We start from the raw sequence: 26,704 nt of genomic DNA, 5'->3' as shown, positions 1-26,704 counted from the left end.
CTGCTATGATATGAATGAATCTTTAAAAAGATCACACTAAGCAAAAAGCCACTACAAAAGACCATCTATTATACGATTCCACTTACATGAAATATCCAGAATAGGCAAACCTATAGATACAGAAAGTATATTACAGGTTGCCTAAGGATGGCAGTAAAATGGGATGGGGAGGAATGGAGAGTAACAGCTAATGGGTGTGGGGTCTTTCTAGGAAGGACAAAATATCATAAAACTAGGTTGTAGTAATGGCTGCATGATCCTGTGAATATATCAAAAACATTGAACACTTCACATGAGTCAACTGTGTGTTATGTGAATTATATCTCAATAAATCTGTAAAAAAAGAAGAGAGAAATCAGAGCTTGACATGTTCCCAAATGCCTCTCTAAAATTAAACACCCTCTTGCTACCCAGTGAGTTGCTGGATCAATTCAACCATCCCAGATGTTTTCCTTATTTCCTGCCTTTGAGCTGTACTCTATAATTTAGTATTAGCAGAAAGATAATAAAGACAACACTTCCTTTGTTGCTAAATTTTACACAGTGTTTACCATTTTCCTCCAACGTACACATTTCCTCTGTTTTCCCACTGCAGCTGAGCTGCCAAAATCTCATAAAGAGAATAATTACCCTGTGTACCCCTTCCTGCTTTCACGACAAACCCAATCCCTATGCATAATCAAGTGTCTACAGCAAACTAATGTTTTGCTTGCCTCTCCAGGATGTTTTAAATTCCCCTCCCCTTCTTCTGGGGCAAGAATAGTAGAAATGGCAGGACTCACTATTTCTGAATCCCTCTGTTTCTTACAGACTAATTCACTCTACATAAATTATTTTGCTTTCTTTGCCGTCCAAAAGCAATTTGTTGACTGCCAAGGAATAAGGAATACTATGAGGTGTTTGTACCAAAGGTTAGTCACAATTAGTCCTACCCCTGACGGCACTTTCAAGCATTTCTGACATAACCATTTTCATAACCATTTAAATGTTTTAAATTTATTTTAATTATGTTCATTGAAGTAACATTAATTTATTATACTATGTATATTTTAGGTATAAGGTTCAAACCTCAACAAAACACAAAAAGATCAACCTCACTAGCAATAATAAGAAACTAGCTGCTGTGGGCCTCCCCTGGTGGTGCAGCGGTTGAGCGCTGGGCTGTGAAGCTGCCTGCAGCCTCTGCAGCACGGGTTCGATCCCCGGCCACCGGCGAGGGTCCCAAATGGTGCGCAGATCTCTCCTGCCGCCCGCTACTCCCCTCAGCAGTGTTTTTCAGTCCGTCTGCCCATGCCCTCTGGTAACAAGTTTTTCAGAGCCTAAAAATTATTTTTGCTGTGATAAACTAAAATTTACATATTTACTCAAAAATGTTTAATTTACCACCCAAAGAAAGAAATGAGATGTGGAATATAATTTTTTGATGACTGAGATGTAAGTCACATGCCATAAAATTCATTCCCAAAATGGACAATTCAGTGGTCTTCAGTATATTCACAAGGTTGTATATCCATCACCACAATCTAATTCCAGAACATTTTCCTTACCTCAGAAAAAAAGAAAACCTACATCCATTAGCAGCCACGCCCAATTCCCACCCCTGTCTCTAGCAACCACTAATTTACTTTCTATCTGTGGAATTTGCCCACTGTGATCATTTCATAAAAATGGAATCTTGCAATACTGTATTCTTTTGTGTCTGACTTCTTTTAAAGTTTAAAAAATTAAAACTTTTAAATGTTGATTTGTGTTGTGGCATGAGCCCATACTTCATTCCTTTTTATGGCTGAAAATTATTCCATTATATGGGTAAATCACATTTGTTTCTTCATTCATCAGTTGACAGACATGCGGGCTGTTTCCACATTTTGGCTATTATGAATAGTGCTGCTATGAACATTTGTGCATGAGTTTTTATGTGAATACATTTTCATTTCACTTGGGTAGATACCTCAGAGTGGAATTGCTGGGTCACACAATGACCCTATGTTTAACTTTTTGAGGAAGTGCTAAACTGTTTTCCAAAGTGGCTGAACCTTTTTATATGAAATAAAATTTTGAAAGTTGTTTACTACTGTGAACATTTCTAATAGTAAAATATAATTCTAAATGTATTAAAGTAAACTTTAAAGAACATTTATCCCAACTCCATCTGGTCCTAATACAATGGACTTTATTTTTTGCCTAAAAATATATATATTTCATATATAAGATTGTAATCACAGAGAACATACAATTTATATATATTTTTTCATTTTCAGTATGTATTTAGTTAGTCATTTGTAGTATTCATTTATTGAGACTTCTTAATGATGGTGATTATTATCAAAACTTATAAAGTAGGGCCTCCCTGGTGGCACAGTGGGTTGAGCGCAGAGCCGTGAAGCTATCCGCAGCCTCTGCAGCGCCAGTTCGATCCCAATTGGCCGGGAGAGAATCCCACATAGCGTGGCAGACCTCTCCTGTCTCCCTCAGCAGTGTATTTTGGTCCATCTGCCTGTTCTGCTCCCCAGTCTGTCTCTGGTGAATCCACTTACCTTCCCGCACATCTGGCCTGTATCCCGGTTCTTGTATGCATGAATAAATAAATCTTTAAAAAAAAAACTTAAAAAGTAGATTCAATATTATCACATCATCCAGGAAGCCTCGCGCATTGCAAATGCCTCTGTCAATTTCTTCAAAAGACACATTTTTATCATTGACATGTGCCAGTAGAGAATCTAAACTGTTTAACATTCAAAGTAAATGATGAATGTTAGTTGATAGTTTTAAAGTATCAGTTTTACTCACAGATTATTATTTCTAGTTTTCAAAGTAAAAAGATTTTGACAGTTTAGAATGTAAAACCAATCACGCCAATTCTTGAAGTACTTATTAAAAAGTCAAAATTACTTTGAGACCGAGTACAAATATTAGCTCAAAATATTAGTGACTGAAGTACCAACCTTAAAAACATCCTCAACACATCTACTAAGTTCTTCTTCTGTCACCAAAATGGTCCCTGGTGCCACGTCACTCTCCGGAATCTCTAGAGAAAAACCAAATTAACCATACTCAGCTCGTCAATGAATAGAAGAAACTAGGCCAAAGGAAGAAAGTTTTACCAAAAACATAGCTCATTAATTAGCTGCTAAAATTAAAAATTCTTCTAAAAATTTACATGGTTACAACTGTATAATACAGCAACATCAAATTTATTTTATGGAACCTATGATGCCACTGATTATCAATATGCATTGTTATTTTATGTATCACTAAGAAAGACATGTAGCTGGTATTCTAGCTCATGAAGACTGTGTGTAGATGTTCAATAACTAATTCCTTAAATGAATGGGCAAGGTACAGGATAAAAATAACTGATGCACAATTGGAATGAATCTAGGCTTTCCAATAAGAATGCTCTAGACTGCAACATGGACTCTTCAACAAAGAGTAAAAGACAAATTCAACTAGGGAACTATTCTACGTTAAAGGAAACTAAAAAAAAAAAAAAATTTATAACAAGTGAATGTAGTGCATTATTCTTGGCTGGATTCTGGATTTTTAACTAACAGTTTCAATTCTTGGGAAAATGAAAGAAATCTGAATATGGTCTACACATTAGGTGATGTCTAATAAATAATTCTCCAATGTTTCCAGGAAAATATGTTTGCATATAGAAAGAGAGAGTGGAAAAGTTAATGTGGCCAAGATGTTAAGCTGATCAATCTCTATGAAGTGTATAGGGGTTCAATATAATCTTCAATATAATTGAAGATTGGAAAGTTTATGAAGTGAATTTTTCAAAATAAAAAGTGGAGGGTATTAAAATACCACAGACTTAACTCAGTTACATCTGAAACCTAGAAGGTCCTTCAGAGGGACACCCAGGGCACCACACAGCCTGTCTTACCTGCTGTGTTTAAGCACCGATGAAGAGGCGCTAAGATGGGTTGAAGCAAATACTTTGCTGCCAACTGTGGGTGTTCTCTTGACATAGTTATAAAGGTAGTGGTGGCAACTCTCTGAAATTGCCGCGCTGTCAATTTATCTTGAAAGTGAAATAAATCCAGAATCTAAAAAAAAAATTGTATGAGTTAAACACTAGGTTCTTCACAAGGTGAATTACATTAACTAAGAAGAGAAAGCACTAATTTCTTTTTTTTTTAAGATTTAATTATTTATGCACACAAGAACTGGGGTATAGGCCAGAGGCGCAGGGGGTGAGAGGATTCACCAGAGACAGAGTGGGGAACAGAACAGGAGGGTCTACTGAAATATACTGCTAAGGGGAGCAGTGGGCGAGGCAGGAGAGGTCTGCTGCGCCTTGTGGGTATCTCTCTGGCCGGGGATCGAACTCGTGCTGAAGTGACTGAGGATAGCTTCATAGGCTGTGTCTTAACCCCTTGCGCCACCAGGGAGGCCCAAGCACTAATTTCTTAAAGTCGAAGAATAAACCCACTGTAATGACACTAATTCAACAGAACTAGAGTGTTATTTATTTATTTTTAACAACCCAGTATATCAATATGTGTGAGAACTGAAGAGGCTACTGTTTCTTAAAAAATTCTATCAAATTTATAAAATACATACCCATGTAGAATGTCTGGAAAATAAAGATCAAAAATGAAAATGACAAGGAGAGAAGAGAGAGCATTGAAGGGGAGCAGGGAAGCTGGGATTGAAGAACCAGGTGCTCAAGCAGGTTGGTGATCCATCTAACTCAACTTCAAGGTGGTCGTGAACTTGGCATTTCTGAATCCTACCAGCTGGGACGCCCTGATTCTCACAGAATGAAGTTGGAACATCATGGTGTGGTCTGCAAGTTCAGACCTGTACCATCCACCTCTCTACCTCCCCTCTGACACCTAAGTACACCTGTGCCATACATGGCTTTGAGTCTCTGGACTTGCTGAACAGCCGGGCGGGGCCTGGAGAGTGCTCCAAGTTGCACTCAGCCTTCTCTATGTCCCAACCAGTACCTACCTGTCCTGCATAGGTAATATAATGGTGCGTGTGCAGTAATCAGAGGGATCACAGAGCACGGTCCTCTAGAACCTTCCTGTCCCCCACCCAGGTGATGGTAAGCTCTGTTGCCTGGTACATGCATGTGTTGGGGACACTCTGTAGGATTCTAGGTGGTTAGGCATGGCTCTGTAGGACACAGAGCTGCATGACCCTGTGGAGCCAGGGAGGGCCAGCTGCCTGCACCCCCATGTCTTCCTGGCAAATCATGGAGAAGCTATGGGTCGCTTTGCAGCCATGTTGGAAGCCTTGAGGTAAGTCCTGGGTTTCCCCGGGGAGCTCCTGCTCTGGGCCGCCCTGGTGGCTTCTATAGTAAAGAGGAGACTGAGATAAGAAAAGGAGAAAAGTCCAAAGATGTCAGACCTAGTTGAAGCCCATGAAAAAATTGAGGAGGAGACTGCAGCAAAGACACAAGCTGGCAAAGCTGCAAAGTCTGGAGTTTGCCTGTGGTGGAGGCCAGGCCTCCCATGTTACAAGCCCTGTGCTTGGTGGCGCTTAATCAAATCCCAGATTGTCACTTGTAGACATGGGAAATGTCCTTGACAAAGGACAGAAAAGGGAGTACCCCTTGAAGGCCTGCCTCCAGGGTCAGATGCAGTCCCTTGGAGAGGCAGTAGTAGCCCACCTCTCCTGAGTGACTGGTGTGAAAAACATGATGTAAAAACATCTCAGGACCAAGCATGACCCCTTCAGAAGAAATTAATGGATGGTGTGGGTGAAAATAACTGTCTTCAGAAAGGTCTAGAATTGCTGTCCCGAGAAAGAGATGGATGGAGGCAGAGTGTGGGAATGCAGGAGCAAGGAGACATGTCGGAGCGCTCGCACACACAGATGGAGCAGATGCCGAGTGACAAAGTGAGCCAAATACATTCTGTGGTGGATGTCATCCTGAAGACCATCCGTCTGCCTGATTACTTTAAAGAGGAGCACGCAGAGGTTGGCTCCTTGGAAGGAGAAGGAAAGAGAGAAGCATGAGGCACACATCTCCTGGATACTCTGTCTGAAGAGGATCTGAAGCTTCTCATTTGTGCTAGAAACTCACAAGTGTCCTTTAAGAGGTAAGCAGGAGTAAAAAGAGAACTATTTCTGAAAACTGGGTGAAGAAAATCGAATGAAGCTTACTCGACAAATAAAAAGACTTATGACTGAGCAGGTATTTTGGGAGTCTGAAAATTCTCAGCTCAGAAATGAGATTCTGAAGTTTCGGCTGAAACTCCAGCTGCTGCATGAGTTAAAGGAGTCTATAAGGCAGCTGCCCAGGATGTCAATGAAGGAGGCCGCTGCCAAGCCACAGAGAGGAAAGGTCTCAAGATTAGAGCACATTAAAATTCTTCTTTCTACAAATAAGCAGATAATCCTAAAACAGTCAAAAGAAACAAAATGATTTACCTGTGGGCAGATATCCTGGTAGTAACTCTCTGGTGAGAGAGACTGCTGCGGACAAGAGGCCAATATCTTTGCAATCAAGTCACACTTCTTCCAGTCAGCAGCCGTTGCCTCAGCGTCACTCCCGCCAGCTGCCCCCGCTGTCAGCAACGACACAGATGTCCAAAACTCAGAGCTGCTCCCCATATGATTTGAACACTAGCTGCTTCTCAGTGTTTGCTACTTTGATGATGTTGTCTCATTATATGTCTTTCGTTTAAACTACCTTAAACCTGGGCCTCCCTGGTGGCACAGCGGTTGAGCGCTGGGTTGCGAAGCTGCCCACAGCCTCTGCAGTGCCAGTTCGATCCCCGGCTGCTCCCCAGCCACTGGAGGAGGCTTCCGCATGGCGCGCAGACCTCTCCTGCAGCCCGCTGCTCCCCTCACCAGTGTACTTCGGTCCTTCTGCCTGCTCTGCTCCCCGCTCTGGCTCTGGTGAATTCTCTCACCCTCCCAAGCTTCTGACTGTACCCAGTGCTTGTATAAATAAATAAATAAATCTTAAAAAAAAAAAAGATCTACCCTCACATGATTAGAAAACCTGACAAAAATAAACAATGGAAAACCTGACAAAAATAAACAATGATTATCAACCATTGAGTAACTGGCAGCTTGGAACACCGGTTTCAGCAAAAAAGGGGAGCCTGATGGTTATCCTGACTTGGTACCGAGAAAGTTTTCGAACCACATCACAGAGGGGAGTCCCAATGAAGCCTGGCAAGTTGTTAAATTAAAACTTAGCTGAGGGTCTCCCAGGTGGCACAGCAGTTGAGCGCTGGGCTGTGAAGCTGCCCGCAGCCTCTGCAGCGCCGGTTGGATCCCCAGCCGCCGGTGAGGGTCCCATATGGCATGCAGACCTCTCCTGCCATGCCTGCTGCTCCCCTCAGCAGTGTACTTCGTCAGTCTGCCTGTTCTGCTCCCAGCTCTGGCTCTGGTGAATTCTCTCACCCTCCTGCACTTTTGACTGTACCCAGTGCTTGTATTAAAAAAAAAAAAAAAAAAAAACTTAAAAAAAATTAAATGAAAAAATAAAACTTAGCTGAGCGTTCAGGCAGGCTAAGGCTGAATCTTCAAGGCTAAATATCAAAGAGGAGGAAGTTATACAAAGAGAGAGCCTCAGAGATGCTTCCTCTCAAGTCTTTGCTATAATCTGTATATGTGTATGAGAAAAATACCACCATCTGGAGCAGAACCATCAGAAAGGTATAGGTGGGACAATCTTCAGAGTTCACTCAGGGATGACACTGGTTTGTCTTCCCACTAGCCCCATGGAAACGTACCAGGTGCTGAGTGAGGCCTTCAGATGGGTATTCCCTTAGTGGTGAGTCAAAGTTACTTTAGATTAAAGACTGCTCTAGACCCACAGGAAGAAGGCTGAAAAACACAGGTCAGAAAGACTATACTACTAAGACAAAACCCAGAAGCCTCCTGTCAAAAATTACATTTTTATAATCAGTGACTCACTGTTTCTTTTCTTCTTCTACACATATGCTATGAGTAACAAGGGATGTAAACTGAGCTCAAACTTGTGATTGTCGAGCAGTTCTCAAGAGTAAAATCTGACTGTTTCATGGGTTTAGTCTCCGTCAGGTTTGACATTCATATGCGAAAGACGATTAACTGAGACAGCCTTCACAGGAATGGATACCAAGTAACAGAAATATTTTAGTTCTTACCACCTGCTCCTTCCAAAATGCCCCGGACCACCGCCTGGACACCTTTGGGTCTCATTAACCTTTCAGAGAGCAGCTGCCCACATAGACGCCGAAGCCAAGCTGGGGCCTGACACCTAACTTGGGTCTTCACATCTGTGCAGGACTGAAAAGGGAGGGAAAGATATGAATTTGAGATTAATGAGATAGATGGGATCTGTAGAAATTATTTTTATTTAAATTTTATTTTTATAGTCCCCATACAATTACAACCCCCTGATTTTGACCCCAATCCCTCCCCTCCCCCGCTCCCCACCCCCCATAGAGTGTCTCTGGTTCATAGTTGTTTGATGATTTTGATATTTTGTAAAAATTATTTTTAAAATTATGTACTGAGGTATATGTATCAATATAATGATATGTTAATAATGACTTCAAAAAAGCAACATTTTTTCCTTATATAAAAAAAAGACTCTCCTTAACAAAGCCTTCAGCATCATTTAAGAAAGTAGAAATAGAGTGAAATTTCAAAGCCAGAAATAAACAAACACATCAGTTGAAGGAAATACAGATTTTGGAAAGACAAAGCTCATGTAACTAATCTCTGGATGCAGTCCTTCCAATGAAGCTTCCATAGAGGATTCTGCTGGGTGTCACTCACCACTGAGGGACAATTCAATGCAGTGACAGGGTACTGCAGACCTGGCCTCCATGGTCTTATCTACTCTGATCCCTTGTGACACCACAGTTTCTAGAAAGAGTTGACTTTCTCCAAAAACGGAAAGACCTTTTTGAGAGGTTTGTAGAGCCTATGAACAAAGCTGACTTGGTATCCTTTATTTTGGGCTCAGAATGTGAACTATGTTGCTGTCAATCACCGCACCTAACTGTGTGAGCATAAATATTCATGACAGAAACATTCAACCCCAATCAGACCTCCCTCTTTTATTTAAGGGGGATCAATTATTATCATTTTTTTGAGGGAGTTATGATGCTAAGTACCTCCCACATAGTCTCAAAAGGAACTTAAAAGGAATGTGCTGTGATTATTCCCACTTTATGGACAAGGAAGCTGAGGGATGAAAATTAAATTAATTCATATAACTGCACTGGGGCTTGAATCCCAGTGGGCCTAATTCCAGAGTCTCTCTTTTCCACCATGCTCTTACCATGCATTTGGCTTTTTCTGGCAAACTGAGGACTTACTCAGAGGGGATTGTGAGGCCAGCGGGGTCAAGGCAACAGCAATATTGTAGAAGTGAGATGAAAATGATTTCCACTAGGCAATGTCTCGGTAGCATGCCTCAGTTGCCCCTGCCTCCTTACCAATAAATAACCCATTCCTTTGGTTCCTCACACTAAATTCACAATTTTAACTTAGGTACGAAAAGCAAATGCACATGATCAAGTTAAATCATTTCAGATAAATCATTTTGTAAGAAAAAAACTGTCTCATGCCTAGAAGAACATATAACATTATGTTTCTCAGAGGACCTAAAAACTGTCCCAATAACAGCACTAATTTTAATTTTTTGACTTCAAATACTCCACTCAAAGATTAAGATGTCAAAGAATCAAATTCTAGTTTAAAAAATCCAGTTTCAGGGCCTCCCCGGTGGCGCAGCGGTTGAGCGCTGGGTTGCGAAGCTGCCCGCAGCCTCTGCAGCGCCGGTTCGATCCCCGGCTGCTCCCCGGCCACCAGAGGAGGGTCCCACATGGCGCGCAGGCCTCTCCTGCCGCCCGCTGCTCCCCTCAGCGGTGTGCTTCGGTCCTTCTGCCTGCTCTGCTCCCCGCTCTGGCTCTGGTGAATTCTCTCACCCTCCCGCGCTTCTGACTGCACCCAGTGCTTGTATAAACAAAACAAATAAATAAAAAAAATGCCTCTATAAAAAAAAAAAAAAGAAACATATTTACAATTTAAAAAAAAAAATCCAGTTTCAGAATTAATAAGATATATTTTAAAGAAAAATGACAAATAATAAGCCTTAAAAAAAGTGATCACAGTTTTCTCGGGGAAAGTGCCCATTATTCCATTAAGAGCAAAATGAATTAAAAGGTATCCTAAGGATCAGTGTAACTTCGTTTCACAGATTGCCTACTTAAAGATCAAAGATGAAATAAGATTCAACCAGGTTATCAACTTTCCCAGGAGCAGATAGCACACAATGTCACCCAGGGTTCAGCACAGGAGTCCCTGGACCTGAATACCTGGGGGGGCCCTCCCTGGAGAAGAAGTAATTCTCGCACTGCTAGTGGTTGATACACTTGATCCAGTGTGTCCCTCAAGGCCTCCTTCGAGAGGGCTCTTTCTTCTTCAGTTAACACCTAAAAGAAACACTGGTGTTAGCAGAATACAAACCAGGCAGTCAATGGAAAGTTAATGATTGTGTAAACTTGTGAGGGGAGAGAGGAAGGCTTCTTTCACCTCTGCATTTCCTTCCATCAGGAGGAGGCTATCATAGTGAAATACTCCCGGCCCTCTCTCAGCTCTAGTTAGGAGAACTGACTGAACTTCTCACCAGGGAGTGCTGGTATGTCCTGCTATGATATACTGTGAGCACTGTTTCCCCAGTTAGTGTGTGAGCTACTTGAGAACAGGACTGTCTGATACTTCTGTAACCTCCACAGAACCTTCGGGGTCTAAGTACCCAGATCCTTACTAAGGATCAGCAAAAAACAGGCCGATGCCCCTAATACCTAATAATCGTGAACACTGAGTTATGCAGCATTCCCGGTGCTTTTCCCACTTCATCTCATTTAATCCTCCCAAGAACTTATCGAAAGAGGTATGAATAGTTTAATGCTAATATTAGTAGCAGTTACTTTTTAATGAGCACTACTGGGAATTGGGCTAGGTACTTCACACGTTATCTTTAATCCTCACCACCACCTTCCAAGGCAGGTGTGATTATCCACATTTTATAAAAGAGGAAACAGGAGCTCAAAGAAATGGCCTAAGGATCTGTTCCACACAATGACAAGAAGGGACAAATGAAAGGGCTAACTCCCTTCAAAGAGTGATTTATCCACTAGCTAGGCTTTGGCATTCAATGGAAATTCTCAAACTTTCCCAAAGAACTAGGAATTGTCTTTTATAACAACCACACACAAATACAAACACATTCTCTCTTCGCTTTCTCACAAACACAAGCTCAATATTTTACCTCTTCCTCAGTCTTCAGTGGTTTTCTCTTAGTTGGGCAGAAACCCAGCTGGCACAGGCCTGCCACAATGTCTCCCAAATGGCGGCAGAAAATCAAGCTTCCTAGAGAGGTGTGTTGAGCAACAGTTAAGAGGACCCTGCAGCTGCTGTACAGTCTCCGGGTGGCAGCAGGGGCAGCGTCGAGACAGACCACGTCCTGCACAACAGCCCCAAATTCGGTCCTGTATCTCAAGGGGAGTCCCACACCAGACATGAGATAGGGGCAGAGTCCCAAGGTGACCACGAACTGCAAGGCAGACTGCACAGTCTTCTGCTGTGAGATGCTAAGTGTATCCGGGCTCAGGGCGGGAGCGGCTTCAGGAGTGCGAGGGTTGGGTCTAACTGGTCTGAAATCTGCTACAAGGCAGACCATGGTTTCCTTCAAGCACAACAGCAACAGCAAGGTCTGGGAGGTAAAACTCCAGGTGACATCCACAGAGTTTTGTGGCCAGTCTGCCTTTTTGGCAATTTCATCCCTGAGGAGTTTCAATGTCTTCCAGTGAGGATCCTTCAGGAACTTGTCCTCCAAAGCAGACAGGTTAGATTTCAAAGTAGCCAACAGGACATCATGTTTTGTGATCTGCAGTGAACTGGAGTCTGATCCTTTTGAAGAAAACATCAACAAAAAGATCGTGTACAAGGAAAACAAAATGCACCTGCCTCTGCAGGAAGGCCTTCCGCGCTCCAGTTGATCCTCTGAGGCCTGGCTCAGATGCCTTGGCAGAATTCAAGACCACGTTACCCACCTTCCCACAACAGTCTGGACATAGTCAGAATATGCACCTAACATGTTATACTTCTGCTAGCTTGGTTCTGTGCAAGTGCTTTGAGAACAGCGCCCATATTATCTGACTGGGTTTAAAATTTAACCACAACAGGGCCTCCCCGGTGGCGCAGCGGTTGAGCGCTGGGTTGCTAAGCTGCCCGCGGCCTCTGCGACGCAGGTTCGATCCCCGGCTGCTCCCCGGCCACCGGAGGAGGGTCCCACATGGTGCGCAGACCTCTCCTGCCGCCCGCTGCTCCCCTCAGCAGTGTACTTCGGTCCTTCTGCCTGCTCTGCTCCCCACTCTGCTTCTGGTGAATTCTCTCACCCTCCCGCGCTTCTGACTGTACCCAGTGCATGCATAAACAAACAAACAAACAAATAAATAAATAAATAAAACATGCCTCTATAAAAAAAAAAAAATAAAATAAAAAATAAAATTTAACCACAACAGAAATGTCAAAAGCTGAACATTTACCACACGAGATTCATTTAAACGGTTCTAAGTGCCAGAGATAAAGCACTGAACCAATTAAAGTCCCTTCCCTCATGGTATTTACATTCCAATAAAGCAGATGACAAAATATAGACATATATTCAAAACTGTCAGTGCAATCATTTCTATTCTCATTTTTCCTGACCTTTCCTAAATTGGTCTTTTGTGCCCTCTACTGATGAAAAAGCCCATATTCACTCTCAGCAGCAATGGATAGTTAACGGCTCCCTCTTTGAAACTCTTCTTTTGGCCACTGGGGTACCACTCTTCTCTGGTATCCCTGCTGCTGATATTCAGTGGACATTCAGTCACTGTCTCCTCTGCTAGCAGATATCTGAACACTCCAGGGCTAGTCCCTAACATTCTTCCATGATGATCTGACCCAAGCCATGTCTTTAAAAACCATCTATATAGATATTTGCAAATGACATATCTCTCACTTCTCCGAAGAAGATATACAAATGGCCAAAAGGCACATGAAAATATGTTCATCCTTATTTATCATTAAGGAAATGTAAATCAAAACTACAAAAAGAGATCACCCCATACCTGTGAGAATGTCTATCATCAAAAAGACAGGGAATAGTGCTGGCAAGGGTGTGAAGAGGGAACTCTTGCGCACTGTTGGTAGGAAGTAAATTGGAGCAGCCACTCCAACAACATGGACTGTTCTCCAAAAAATATATATATAAATAGGGACTCCCTGGTGGCACAATGGGTTAAGCACTGCACTATGAAGCAATCTGCAGCCTCTGCAGCACAAGTTCGATCCCCGGCCAGGGAGAAACCCACATGACGCAGACCTCTCCTGTCTTGCCCGCTGCTCCCCTCAGCAGTGTATTTCAGTCAGTCTGCCTGTTCTGTTCCCTACTCTGTCTCACCGCCCCCCACCCCTGCCCCTGGCGTCTCTGGCCTGAATCCTCTCACCGCCCCCCACCCCTGCCCCTGGCGTCTCTGGCCTGTATCCCAGCTCTTGTATGAACAAATAAATAAATCTTAAAAAAAAAAAAAAATGAACAGTATCACATATACAAAAAATTTATTAGTTTATAATAAAACAAAAAAATTACTTCATTGGTTACCTTTGGAGATTACTAAGTATTAATTTATTACTGTGAAAATTGATCAATATAGGAACGGTGTGAACCTAACTATAACTACATATTAAAATAAAAACATGTCTATGTACATATGTGTATGTATGTATATATACATAAAGATAGAAAAGGTTCTCAAAAGTTATACTCCGAAATATAAACAGTGATCTTCTCTGGGTCGTACGGTCATGGGTGATTTTTCTTTTGTGCTTAATTATAGGCTTATTTGAGGCCTCCCTGGTGGTGCAAGGGGTTAAGTCTCAGCACTACGACACTATCTGCAAACACTGAAGCATGAGTTCAATCCCCGGCCAGCGAGCTAACCCACATGGCACAGCAGACCTCTCCAGTCTTGCCCACTGCTCCCCTCAGCAGTGTATTTCAATTCCTCCCTCTGTCTCTGGTGAATCCTCTCACCACCCCCACCTCAGGCCTGTACCCCAGTTCTTGTATGCATAAATAAGTAAATCTTTAATAAAGAAGTAAGAAAATTATAGTTTTACATCTTATTTTTTTTCCTACAGTGACTGTATTGTTTTTATACTAATAAAGTTATTTAAGGTAATGAAGCAGTATGTAGAATATCAGACCACTTCCGCAGACAAATACTTCCCAAAATGTACTCTCTAGGTGGTAAGATGGCCATTTTAATTTTCTTCTTTTAGTTTCTCTATTTTTTTAAAGTGTCACCATAGGGAATATTAACCCCTTCTATAAAAAGAAATAGGGACAATAATGTCATTTTTTTTTCTATTCTTTAAAAATAATGAGAATGAGGAGAAAGAACTGTCCAGTACTTCTGGAGGTCTGTCCAGGGTAGATGTCCTGACCCACAGACATGAATTTCTGGTGGTTTTGGCTAATATATACCTAAAAAGAAAATGAGTGCACTCTCCAATGGTTAGTGCTGCCACTCTTACCATAGCTAAACAATCTCTAAGTGACTTCCTGCATATTTATAAGACCTTTGAACCCAAACGTGGGGCACTAAAAGTAAATCATAAAAGTGATTTACAAAAGCTATTAAGCTAATATTAAGTTTTTCAAGCGCCTCAATAAAATAGTCTTCTCTGCCCCCTATTGGTAATAAAAATAGAATCTACTTGAGAATAAATAAAAGCATTCCCTAAAGAAGCTGTTCTCAAAGTGTGGTACAGAAACTCAACTTTTGAAGAGTTTCCCAAGTTTCTCTCGGGGAGTTTGCAAGATCAAATCTATTTTCATATTAATACTAAGGCATTATTTGCCTTTCTGCTCTTGTTATCCCATGAGTGGACCAAGAATGAAAAGTTTGTTGAGTTCAGATTCCATATTACAATTAATCTTTCAGAAAGTACCTGTTGTTGAGTTTTAGTAGAGTCTAAGACCATATACAATTATCCGAAAAAGGCAACTGAAATCTCCCTTTTCCAACTACATATATATATATAAGTCTAGATTTTCTTCTCCTATCATGTCATGATGAACAAAGAAATATGAAAATTCAGGGCCTCCCCGGTGGCGCAGCGGTTGAGCGCTGGGTTGCGAGACTGCGCGCGGCCTCTGCAGTGCCGGTTCGATCCCCGGCTGCTCCCCGGCCACCGGAGGAGGGTCCCACATGGCGCGCAGACCTCTCCTGCCGCCCGCTGCTCCCCTCAGCAGTGTACTTCGGTCCTTCTGCCTGCTCTGCTCCCCGCTCTGGCTCTGGTGAATTCTCTCACCCTCCCGCACTTCTGACTGTACCCAGTGCATGTATAAACAAAACAAACAAACAAACCAGCAAACAAATAAATAAAGCATGCCTCTATTAAAAAAAAAAAAAAAGAAATATGAAAATTCAGCGGTCTTCTCATTAACCAGACATTAAAATTTGCAAAAACGTAAAACAAAGCCGTTCTTCCCATTAACTTAATTTGCAAAACGTTATTTTTCATTAAAAATGGCATTAACATTTCATGGGTTTCATTTTAAAAGTTTTCATTTTAAAAGTTTCTCTTAAAGCCTTCGTTTCTAATGCAGTAAATACTCATCTACCTAACCCACTGCAGCCTTTTCTGCTGGACTCCCTGGCTTGTCGCACAATCTCCAGCGTCCACCTCAGACCGCGCGCCTTAGGGTTGGGCGCTCGCTTTCTACGTCACACCAGCGCCGACCCTCTCAGAAGCGGTCCCGCAGCGCCCACCTCACAGGGCTGCAGTCAGGACTGAGTGAAGTCACGTTACCCGCGGCGTTTAACAGTGCCAGGCACGAGGTAAGCGCTCAGGAGACGCTGGTTAGTATAAGTGTTCAACGGACCCCATTCCTGTCCTTGAGCCTCGGTTTCCTCAACCGTAAAGTGAGGATAGGCGGACAATGCCCAGAGCCCCCCGGAACGAGACTCGGGGCCCGAGGGTCCCGGGGACTGCCCGGCGGGAGCACACTAGGAGGCAGGGCGGCCCTGGAAAACTGACGGTCGACATGTGTCCTCTCACCTGCTGGGCTCAGCAGCAGCTTCAGCGCCTCCAAAATCCGCTCCAGGCCGCACGTCTTCAGAGCCCCGCCGCCCGACGCGGGTCGGGGGGCCGCCATGACTGGAGTGGAAACCCTCCACTGGCGACCTGCTCAGGTGCCTCGGCGGGCCTGCGTCGCCGCCATGTTGAGTGTGGCGGAGGCGGTCGGCGCGCTGGGGGCGGGGCCCGCGACGTGGGGCGGGGCCTATCCGGCGGGCACGCTCCTTTGCATAATGAATATTCTATCAGGGCCCCTGTCTCCCCAGGGAAACCCGCCCCCTACAGTGCGCACAAGCACAGCTGACGGCCATATAAAGTAGAAATAGTTTGTCAAATAGTATTTGGTATGAAAATATTTTGGTATTTCGGTATGAAAATGCTGGTGTACACAAAAGCTGAAAGACCATGAAGCTACAAATGTAGTTATTGGTAATAGGATTTTTTAAATGGTCTTAGTAAAGTTAACAATAAAAGTTCAATCTTTGCTCTATTTACACGCACTCTGGAAAAATTCAATATGTATTGCAGCTCACACACACACACACACACACCATTAATTGTGTTAATATGTAAAGTAAAACGGGTTCAAGATTCAGAATATGATGGGAAACAGGTTTTAGCTACCTAAATTCTGGTGGGACGTTCCAAAATGTGGCCTGAAAGTTACGCAGCAAATCTAGGGTAATGTTTCTGAGGGCAATGCCTTTAGTAAGCCTGCCTCCCTCTCACTGAAGGCCAATAATCTCACATATCATTGTCACAACCACCCCTACCATGTACTTTGTGAAATGGGGGAGACTTTCAGGTACTAATGGAGGCCAGGAGGGCCCTCCCGGGAGTACCAGGTGGTACTGGTAGGCAGGTCTCACACACCTCTACAGGCTTTCTTGGAGGCTGATTTTAGAAGCAATGGCAAGGAACTGTGAACTGCTCCCCCAGTGCCCACCTGAGGACTGTAAGGGCAGGAATGACACAGGGCAGGTTTTCTGATCCAGCAGACCGGGTAAAGGAGTCAGAGTCCTCAGTGGCTTTTGCAGGTCTTTTATTTAGATTTACCAGGCATATGGCAGGCAGGGGTGCTGGGGGGCCGGGAGGCTGGCAGTCCTCCCAGCCCCCAGCAAATTCTCAGTCTCTCTGGGCTCTCTCTGGTGTTCTCTCTGCTTCTCTTCTTCTTTGGCTTCTGCTGGCGTCCCCGTGATGCCGCCCTTATAAACTCAGTCTCTCAGCCCAGGTGTCCCCACTCCAGGTGCCCGCCATCAGGCGTGCATTCAGGACCTCAGGTTTCCCTCATCTATCCTAATGGCGGGAGAGTAGAAAAGCCTGATACTTTTACCTTACCCTACAACTGTCTCGCCAACTTTTGTGCATAATCTATTTGTGCTCATCTCTCTCACCCACCCCACTTCCCCACTGCCAAAACCCCCACACCCATCCCCACCATCCTACTCAACAGTTACTTAATATTCAGTTTAAAGTCCTGGTTGCTTGGGTGTAGCTGTGGGGGGGAGGGGAAATAAAAGCAATAGCTGAAATGCATTTTAGTGAGGATGGTGTGGGGTGCTGTGGGTTTGCTAGCTTTGGGTACCCCTTTTCTGCTGTGTAGAGTGCCTCTGGGGCCCCATTAGTGCAAGTGCTCCAGTGCACTGTAATTACTTGCTTCTGTAGCTGTCTTCTTGTCTTCTGCTCTTGAACTGGAAGCTCCAGGAGGGTAGGGGCCTGGCTAGGTTCCTACTCCACCTGCACCAGGGGGAGGGCCTAAATTTTTGTTGGATGATGAATGAATGAGCAATTAGAGGATCACTAGAGGATATGAGCCAGAGAACATATCCCCATTTTGGAGAAAATACCCATTCAGATCTTTGCCAGCCTTAAACTGGGTTATTTATGTTTTTATTGAGTTGCAACATGTTCTACATATTGTAGGTAATGTGGTAAATTAAACTTCGGTGCCCAGCTCCTTCCTAACCACCCCCATGTCAGTTGGTGTTACCTCCCGCTTGCATGGTGGATTCCTTGAGACAAACCATGGGCCCCTTTCTCTTGCCCTAGAGCACCTACCACAGTGCTGGGAGTACAGTAGGTGCTCAGAAATGGCAGCTGTTCACCAGCTAAGAGGTCATGATCCTGTCCAGTTGTCATCACAGAGGCGATGATGAGGGACTTAACCACAGGGCTTCTGCAGGGAAGCTGGGACCCACACGCGCCCTACACTGTCAGGCAACGAACTGGCCCCTGGGGACAGCAGTGAACAGATAGTCCCGGGGTTGTGTGGTGCTGCTACTGGGCTGGCTAGGGGACATTAATGGGACAATGACACGGCTTTTCCCTCTCCCCACTCTCAGTGCTAATGGGATGGAACCTACATGGGGGCGTAGAGTTTGCTGCGCCCATGTCTCGGGCATCTGACAAAAGCCTGGGGAACTGACTTTCACACCGAGACCTAAGGATCGCCAGAGTGAGGCTAGACAGACATCACAGTTGCTCCAAGAGGAGCATTTGTTTGTAAGTGGCCAGAGGCAGGAGCAGCACCACTAAGGGGTCCTCCAGTGACCCCTGTGGCTGCAGGGTCAGATGCGGGGTTGTGGGCTCTGCATGTCCTTGGCCTGGTCTCCCTCTGCTGGCTGCTCTGTCAAATCTAAAACTAAATGCTCCACCTCCGTGTCCATGGGGTGACCTTCTCCTCTGCGTAGGTCTCCTGGGTCCTCTGGGAAGATTTTAGAGTGTTTCTGGAGGCATGGAGGTATAGCCTGGTAACACAGCTGGAACACTCCTTTAGACTGCAGAGCCGGCTTTCTGGGAAATCTTCATCTGTGAGAGCCCCCTCAGCCCTCAAACAGGGCAGTTGGGAGGCTTTTGGCAGTCACAGGAAGTGGAGGTGGGTAGCTATGTCTGTCAGGGGCCCTATTTATTCAGGAACTTTCCTTTTCCTAGTGGTAACCTCCACTTAACTTCTCTCTATCCTAGTGTCTCAGATGCAAGTGGTTCTTTGTCCTCTGTCCTATTTGCAGTGCCTAGTGCTTTGTATATTAGATGAATAAGCAGTGGATTGGATAAATAAACTGCTGAGGAGGAAGCTGAGGCTTCAGGGGTGGTGGCGGCGGGTAACAGACTCGCACAGCTGGAAAGGGGGACGGCTGAGATCTGAACATACTCGTCTTCCCCCAAGTCTCAGCCCATGTGCCAAACTGGCATCACCTGGGCTGACCCACTGACGCCACCCTAGATACGTGGGCAGCTGTCTGCTCAGTTGGGGTCCTCCCCCTTCCCTGCCTCCAGCCCTCCCTGCGGCCTTTAAAGTTTCTTTCCAGGGATCAAGCCTTTACCTGTGGGAAACCCCCCACAATACCCCCGTGTGCTGTGGCTAGGGGCGAGGGGCAGTGAGTTTGGATTTGTGCTTACCCTTAAGTAAACCCTTCCTTCTTAGGCCTGTACCTTGTCTGTGAGCGGGGCATGGGCCCTGGGGGGGTAGTGACCGAGGAGTGGAGTTTGTGCCTGAATGCCCTGTGAGCACTTGGCAGTAGCAGCAGAAAGCACACTGGAAGGACACTGGACTGGCCCCTGGCACTCCCCAGAAACCCCTAGGCCAGTCCCACTCCTTCAGGGAGAGGGAGAGGGTCACTCCTTGTCGCCCACACAGGCGCCCTCTCCCGTGGGCTGCTTGGGCCTAACCCAACAGTCAGCAGCCAGGCTCCACCACGGGTTCCTCTCTTGCTCGAGACATTTACTGTGAGTGGCCTGGTGTCGGAAAATGAGCAGGGGTCATGATCACATGCTCTACATTTGAAGTCATGAGGAAATGAAGTGACGTGGCTGCCCCCCCCCCCGAATCGTTTTCTCAGAGGACAACTGGTCGGGGTCCTCCAAGAAGAGGTGACAGGGACCTGGAGGCCTCCTTGTGGGGATGACAGGGACCCAGGAAAACTCCATGGAAATGTAAGAACCAGAGAGACTTATATGACGTTATAAGAAGCACCTGAGGAGACCGCCTTTTGGATATAAAAGGCACCTGGGCAGCCTCTGCGAGGATGAAAGCACACCGTGAGCAGCGCTAGGGCATGCTCAGTTTCACTCAGTGACTGGCTTCGCTGCAGCCCTGTGGGTCAGGAGCCACTCCATTTACAGACACGGGAACTGCAGGTAGGTCACTTGCCCAGCTACACAGTCTAATGGGGGAGCTGAACTTGAACCGAGTGGTGTGTGCTTGTCCCGCTGTAGGGTAAGGTAAAAGGTATCAGGCTTTTCTGCCCTTCCGCCATCAGGATAGATGAGGGAGCCCTGTGATCCTGAGTGCATGCCTGATGGCGGGCACCTGAAGTGGGTACACCTGCGCTAAAAGACTGACAATATAAGGGTGGTGCAGCAGAGTGCGGTGTGGTGGTAGTGCGGTGTCGAGGGTGGAGGAGTGGAGTGTACGAAGGAGTATTGGAGCGACTACAAACCACGGCGAAGAGCATGTGGCTGCTAAAACCGTTCATAAACCTGCTCGGAATGGGTTGGTTGCCTTACACCTGCCCACACCTTTCTTCTTACCTGTCTTCTCTGGAACAGAAGGCCCCACACAGAGGCCCTGGCCCTCCACCCAACTCCATGGGGTTGTCTGGCCCGGTTTTCCGGAAAAGGCGGTCTGGGGAAATTTCTTTGGGGCCTAGAAATGGCCTTCTGGTGGCCTGGTATTCTTAGGTTGTGTAGGATAGCTCATATCTACCACCGCTGCTCCAGGAATTCATGACCCACTCTAAGCCCCAAGCCTCCACCTAAATGTGGGTCCTCCGGCCCCAAAGCTGGGATCTCAGCAGCGGTCCTGGGGTGTTTGGTGTTGTTTGAATGATGCCTTGGCCCTAAGAAGCAAGAGCAGTGGAGAGTGGAGGCTTCCACTGGAAAATGTGAGGTGCGGGGAGCCAGCAACTCTAAAGTGAAGATGGAAGTTTGCCCACAGGCGACTTTTAAGCAGCAAGATGGTTGGTCCTCAAAAAAAGAAAATATAAGTCCTGGAATAGGAATCACCTGTTAAACGCTTGGCTATTAAAAGGCTTAGCTGCTGAAGCTACAGGCCACGCCCCCTGAACCAGTGTGGGTGCGTGGACTGGGCATAAGTCATGACTCTTCAATTTCCTCCAGGTGATTCTTTTTTTTTTTTTTTTTTTTTTTTTTTTTATTTTATTTTTTATTTTATTTTTTTTTAATAAATTTTATTGTTATATTCCCCATACAATTGCAGCCCCCCCATTCTGACCCCAATCCCTCCCCTCCCGCCCCCGCCCCCCTAAAAGTGTCTCTGGTTCATAGTTTTCTGTTGATTTTGATTTTCACTTTCTTATAGTTATTCATTTTCCTGGTCCCTTATTTAAGTTTTCTAGATTCCTGCTATGAGTGAGACCATCCGGTATTTTTCTTTTTCTTTTTGGCTTATTTCGCTGAGCATGATCCCTTCCAGCGCCATCCATGTTGCTGCAAATTGCATGTGTTTATCTTTTTTGAATGCTGAGTAATATTCCATGGTATATATGTACCACATCTTCTTGATCCAGTCATCTATTTTTGGGCATTTGGGTTGTTTCCAAAGCTTAGCTATTGTAAACAGTGCTGCTATAAACATAGGGGTGCAGGTGTTCTTTGGAATTGATGTTTCTGTGTCCTTTGGGTAAATAGCTAGGAGTGGAATTGCTGGATCATATGGAAGCTCTATGTTTAGTAGGTCCAGAAATCTCCACACAGCTCTCCACAGTGGTTGGACCAGTTTGCACTCCCACCAACAGTGCAGAAGAGTTCCTTTTTCTCCACACCCTCGCCAGCATTTGTTGTTGCTAGTTTTTTTAATATGTGCCATTCTCACTGGTGTAAGATGGTATCTCATGGTAGTTTTGATTTGCATTTCCCTGATGGCAAGTGATGTTGAACATTTTTTCATATGCCTGTTGGCCATTTGCATTTCCTCTTCAGAGAAGTTTCTTTTTAGCTCTTCTGCCCATTTTTTGACTGGATTATTTTCTTTGTTGTTGTTGAGTCTCATCAGCTCTTTGCAGATTTTTGTGATCAGTCCTTTATCATTAGTGTTGGGTGCAAAAATGTTCTCCCAGTTGGTGGGGTTTCTCTTTGTTTTTGTTATTGTCTCTTTTGCTGTGCAGAAGCTCTTTAATTTGATGTAGTCCCAGCTGTTTATCTTTGCCTTCACTATCACTGCTTTGGGTGATGTGTCTGTAAAGATGTCTTTGATGTGCAGATCACGTAGTGTTTTTCCTATATTTCCTTCTATATATTTTATGGTTTCAGGTCTTATGTCTAGTTCTTTAATCCATTTTGAGTTGATTTTTGTGTATGGTGTGAGGTAGTGGTCAAGCTTCATTCTTTTGCATGTAGCGACCCAGTTTTCCCAGCACCATTTATTGAACAAACTTTCTTTGCTCCAATGCATAGTCTTTGCTCCTTTGTCAAAGATTAGTTGACCATAAATCTGTGGGTTTATTTCTGGATTTTCTATTCGATTCCATTGGTCTGTATGTCTGTTCTTGTTCCAATACCATGCAGTTTTGATGATTATGGCTTTGTAGTATAGTTTGAAGTCTGGGAGTGTGATGCCTCCATTCCCTTCTTTTTTTTTCAGGAGAGCTTTGGCTATTCGGGGTTTTTTGTGATTCCATATGAATTTCATCAATAATTGTTCTATTTCTTTGAAGAATGACATTGAAATTTTGATTGGAATAGCATTGAATCTGTATATTGCTTTTGGAAGGATGGCCATTTTAATAATGTTTATTCTTCCAATCCATGAGCAGGGGATGTCTCTCCATTTCTTTGTGTCTTCTTCTATTTCTTTTAACAGTGTTTTATAGTTTTCTTTGTATAGGTCCTTTACCTCTTTTGTTAGATTTATTCCCAAATATTTGATTTTTTTTGTTTCAATAACAAAAGGGATGGTTTTTTTGATTTCTTCTTCTTCAGATTTATTGTTTGTGTATAGGAAGGCTACTGACTTTTGCATGTTGATTTTGTATCCTGCCACTTTACTGAACTGATTGATAAGTTGAATTAGCTTTTCTGTGGAGTTTTTGGGGTTCTCTATGTATAATATCATATCGTCTGCAAATAGTGATAGTTTGACTTCTTCTTTTCCTATTTGGATTCCTTGAATGTCTTTCTCTTGTCTTATTGCCCTGGCTAGGACTTCCAGTATTATATTGAAAAGCAGTGGTGAGAGTGGACATCCTTGTCTTGTTCCAGATCTTAATGGAATTGCTTTTAGCTTTTCACCATTGAGAATAATAATGGCTGTTGGCTTGTCATAGATGGCCTTTATGATGTTGAGGTATGTTCCTTGTATCCCAAGAATTTCAAGGGCTTTTATCATGAATGGGTGTTGCACTTTGTCGAAAGCTTTCTCAGCATCTATTGATATTATCATATGGTTTTTATATTTCTTTTTGTTGATGTGTTGGATAACGTTGATTGATTTTCGGATGTTAAACCATCCTTGTGCCCCTGGAATGAATCCTACTTGGTCGTGGTGAATTATCTTATGGATACATTGTTGGATTCTGATGGCTAAAATTTTATTGAGGATTTTTGCATCAGTGTTCATTAGGGAGATTGGCCTGTAGTTTTCCTTTTTTGTGTTGTCCTTGTTCGGTTTTGGTATTAGTGTAATGTTGGCTTCATAGAACGTGTTTGGTATTGTCCCTTCCTTCTCAATTTTTTGGAAGAGTTTGTGAAGGATAGGCACTAATTCGTCTCTGAATGTTTGGTAGAATTCATTTGTAAATCCATCAGGTCCTGGGCTTTTGTTTTTGGGGAGGTTTTTGATTACCATTTCAATTTCGCTAATTGTAATTGGTCTGTTTAGGTGTTCTATTTCTTCTTTATCTAGCTTTGGGTGATTGTAGAGTTGTAGGAATTTGTCCATCTCCTCTAGATTGTTGTACTTGTTTCCATATAACTTTTCATAGTAGTTATTAATTATTCTTTTGATTTCTGCTGTGTCCGTTGTGATTTTTCCTCTTTCATTTATTATCCTATTTATTTGTGCTTTCTCCCTTTTTGCCCTTGTGAGCCTGGCTAGGGGTTTATCTATTTTATTTATTTTTTCAAAGAACCAGCTCTTGGTTTCATTGATCTTTTGGATTGTTTTTTTAGTTTCGATTTCATTTATTTCTGCTTTGGTTTTTATTATTTCTTTTCTTCTACTGGTTTTGGGGTTTTTTTGTTGTTCTTTTTCTAGATCTTTGAGCCTCGAGATTAGGTTGTTTCTTTGAGTTCTTTCTTGTTTGTTGATGTGAGCATCTATTGCTATATATTTTCCTCTTATTACTGCTTTTGCTGCATCCCATACATTTAGGAAATTGGTGTCCTCCTTGTCATTCAATTCGAAGAATTTTTTAATTTCTTCTTTTATCTCCTCGTTAGTCCAGTGGACTTCCAGTAGTGTGGGTTTCAATCTCCATGAGGTAGGAGAGTACCTTGCCTTCTTTTTATGGTTTATTTCTAGTTTGATGCCTTCATGGTCAGAAAAGAAGGTTGGTATGATTTCAATCTTGGTGTATCTGTTGATGTTTGTCTTGTGCCCCAGTATATGATCGATCCTAGAGAAAGATCCGTGTGCGCTTGAGAAAAATGTATACTCAGATTTTTTTGGGTTTAGTGTTCTATATATGTCTGTTAAGCCCAAGCACTCTAGATCCTTATTTAGAGCTTTAGTGTCTTTACTTATTTTTTGTCTTGTTGATCTATCCATTGTTGATAGTGGTGTGTTGAAATCTCCCACTACGTATGTGTTTTCTCTGATGTCTGTTTTCAGAGATGCCAATAGTTGTCTGATATATTTTGGTGCTCCTTCGTTTGGTGAATATATGTTAATGAGTGTTATTTCTTCTTGAAGTATTGTTCCCTTGATCATAATGTAATGACCACTGGGATCTCTTTTTATCTTTTTAAGTTTGAAATCTGTTTTATCTGATATGAGTATAGCTGTTCCTGCCTTCTTTTTTGGTCCATTTGCTTGTAGAATTGTTTTCCATCCTTTAACTTTGAGTCTATTTTTATCTTTTGCAGCTAAATGTGTTTCCTGGAGACAGCAGAAGGTTGGGTTTTGTTTCTTAATCCAGCCTGCAACTCTGTGTCTTTTTATTGGAGAGTTTAGTCCATTTACATTTAGAGTTAGTATTGATATGTTAGCATCTGTATTTGCCATTGTGTTTGTCTTTCCTTTGATTTTATTTATTTATTCTTTTAATAACTTTCTTTGGCCTTCTTTTGTTGTTATTCGTCCCTCTGAGGTTCTGGCTTCAGGACTCCTTGTAGTATTTTTTGGAGTGGGGGTTTAGTTTTAATGAAATTCCGGAGTTTCTGTTTGTCTGGGAAGGTCCATATTCTTTCTTCAAAGAGGAAGGAGAGCTTTGCAGGGTAGAGTATTCTTGGTTGGCATCTGTTTTCTTGGAGTCTGTTGACTATGTCCCTCCACTCTCTCCTTGCCCGTAGTGTTTCTTCAGAGAAGTCTGATGTCAGTCTGATTGGTTTCCCTTTGAATGTTATCTGTTTCTTCTCTCTTGCCAGCTTCATTATTTTTTCCTTGTCTTGGATTCTTGGGAGCTTTACTATTATGTGTCTTGCTGTATTTTTCCTTTCGTCATGGAAGTTTGGTGTTCTTCTTGCTTCTTGTATATCAATTTTCAGCTCCTTCTTCGCGTTTGGGAAGTTCTCTTCAATTATATCCATGAATATTTTCTCTGTTCCTACATCTCTCTCCTCTCCTTCTGGGATTCCTATAACTCTTATATTTCCTTTCCTCATGGAGTCAGATAGTTCCCGAAGTCTTTCTTCGGTCTTTTTCCTTCGTACTTCTCCTTCCTTTTCTGTTTTAGTTCTTTTTATTTCTGTGTCTTCAAGAGTACTTATTCGTTCTTCCATTTCATCTATTCTGCTTTCATTGCTTTTCCCAGAGTTCTTTAGCGTCTCCATTAATTCTTTGATCTCCTGCATTTCTTTTACTTCCCTCTTTAGGGACTCAATTTCATTCTTTTGGTCATTAATTATTTTCCCCTTATCATTGTTTTCCTTTATGACTTCAGTCAATTTTTTAATCACAGCAATTTTAAATTCTCTATCTGTAAGGTTCAGAAGTTCTTCCAAGTTACTGTCGTTGCAATCTGGTAGATGGTTTTCTTTTTGCGGTGTGCTATTTTGCTGAGGAGTTGCTGGGTTGCATGTGGCTTTTCTACTCCCTACTGCCTGTTTTCTAATTTGCCGTATTCCTTGTGACACTGTGTTGCTGGTACTGGCCGGCATCTTGGGTGACCTTCCCAGCTCACCACTGGCTCCTCTGGGGAACTTCTGCTGGGTTCACACAGTCTCCAGCAAAGAAAGGTCGCTGCTGCAAACGCCCGGTCTGCCCAGCGGTGGGTGCTGCTCCCCTCTGGGCTGGAACTGCAGGCTAGAAGGCGCCCGGCATGGGCAAGCCTCCCAGCTTACCTCTGTCTCCTCGGTGAGCCTTCTGCTGGGTTCACACAGTCTCCAGCAAGAAAGGTCGCTGCTGCAAAATGCCGGTGCAGGGGACGCGCTCCCCTGCACACCAGCTCTGCCCCAGCGGTGGGTGCTGCTCTCCTTTGGG

General features: G+C 43.6%; 1 protein-coding gene across 1 annotated transcript in view; it reads right to left on the bottom strand.

Moving 5' to 3' along the window:
- The window catches only part of TANGO6 (transport and golgi organization 6 homolog), a gene marked incomplete at its 3' end in the record, with an annotated part of 156,747 nt that extends 140,555 nt beyond the window's left edge, over positions 1-16,192 (bottom strand). Inside the window, exons 1-7 of the mRNA XM_084257623.1 lie at positions 16,090-16,192; positions 11,246-11,886; positions 10,290-10,406; positions 8,106-8,247; positions 6,394-6,530; positions 3,893-4,055; positions 2,946-3,028 (exon numbers count right to left, since the gene is read on the bottom strand). Coding sequence (XP_084113749.1) covers positions 2,946-3,028; positions 3,893-4,055; positions 6,394-6,530; positions 8,106-8,247; positions 10,290-10,406; positions 11,246-11,886; positions 16,090-16,186 — 1,380 coding nt within the window. The 5' untranslated portion in view covers positions 16,187-16,192. The remainder of the gene's footprint in view (positions 1-2,945; positions 3,029-3,892; positions 4,056-6,393; positions 6,531-8,105; positions 8,248-10,289; positions 10,407-11,245; positions 11,887-16,089) is intronic.
- Between the last annotated feature and the right edge of the window lie 10,512 nt (positions 16,193-26,704).

Source organism: Talpa europaea (genome assembly GCF_964194135.1).
Source record: "Talpa europaea genome assembly, chromosome: 16".
Classification (NCBI taxonomy): domain Eukaryota; kingdom Metazoa; phylum Chordata; class Mammalia; order Eulipotyphla; family Talpidae; genus Talpa; species Talpa europaea.
Note: the sequence above shows the minus strand (reverse complement) of the source record. Positions and strands in the feature narration are given on the sequence as shown.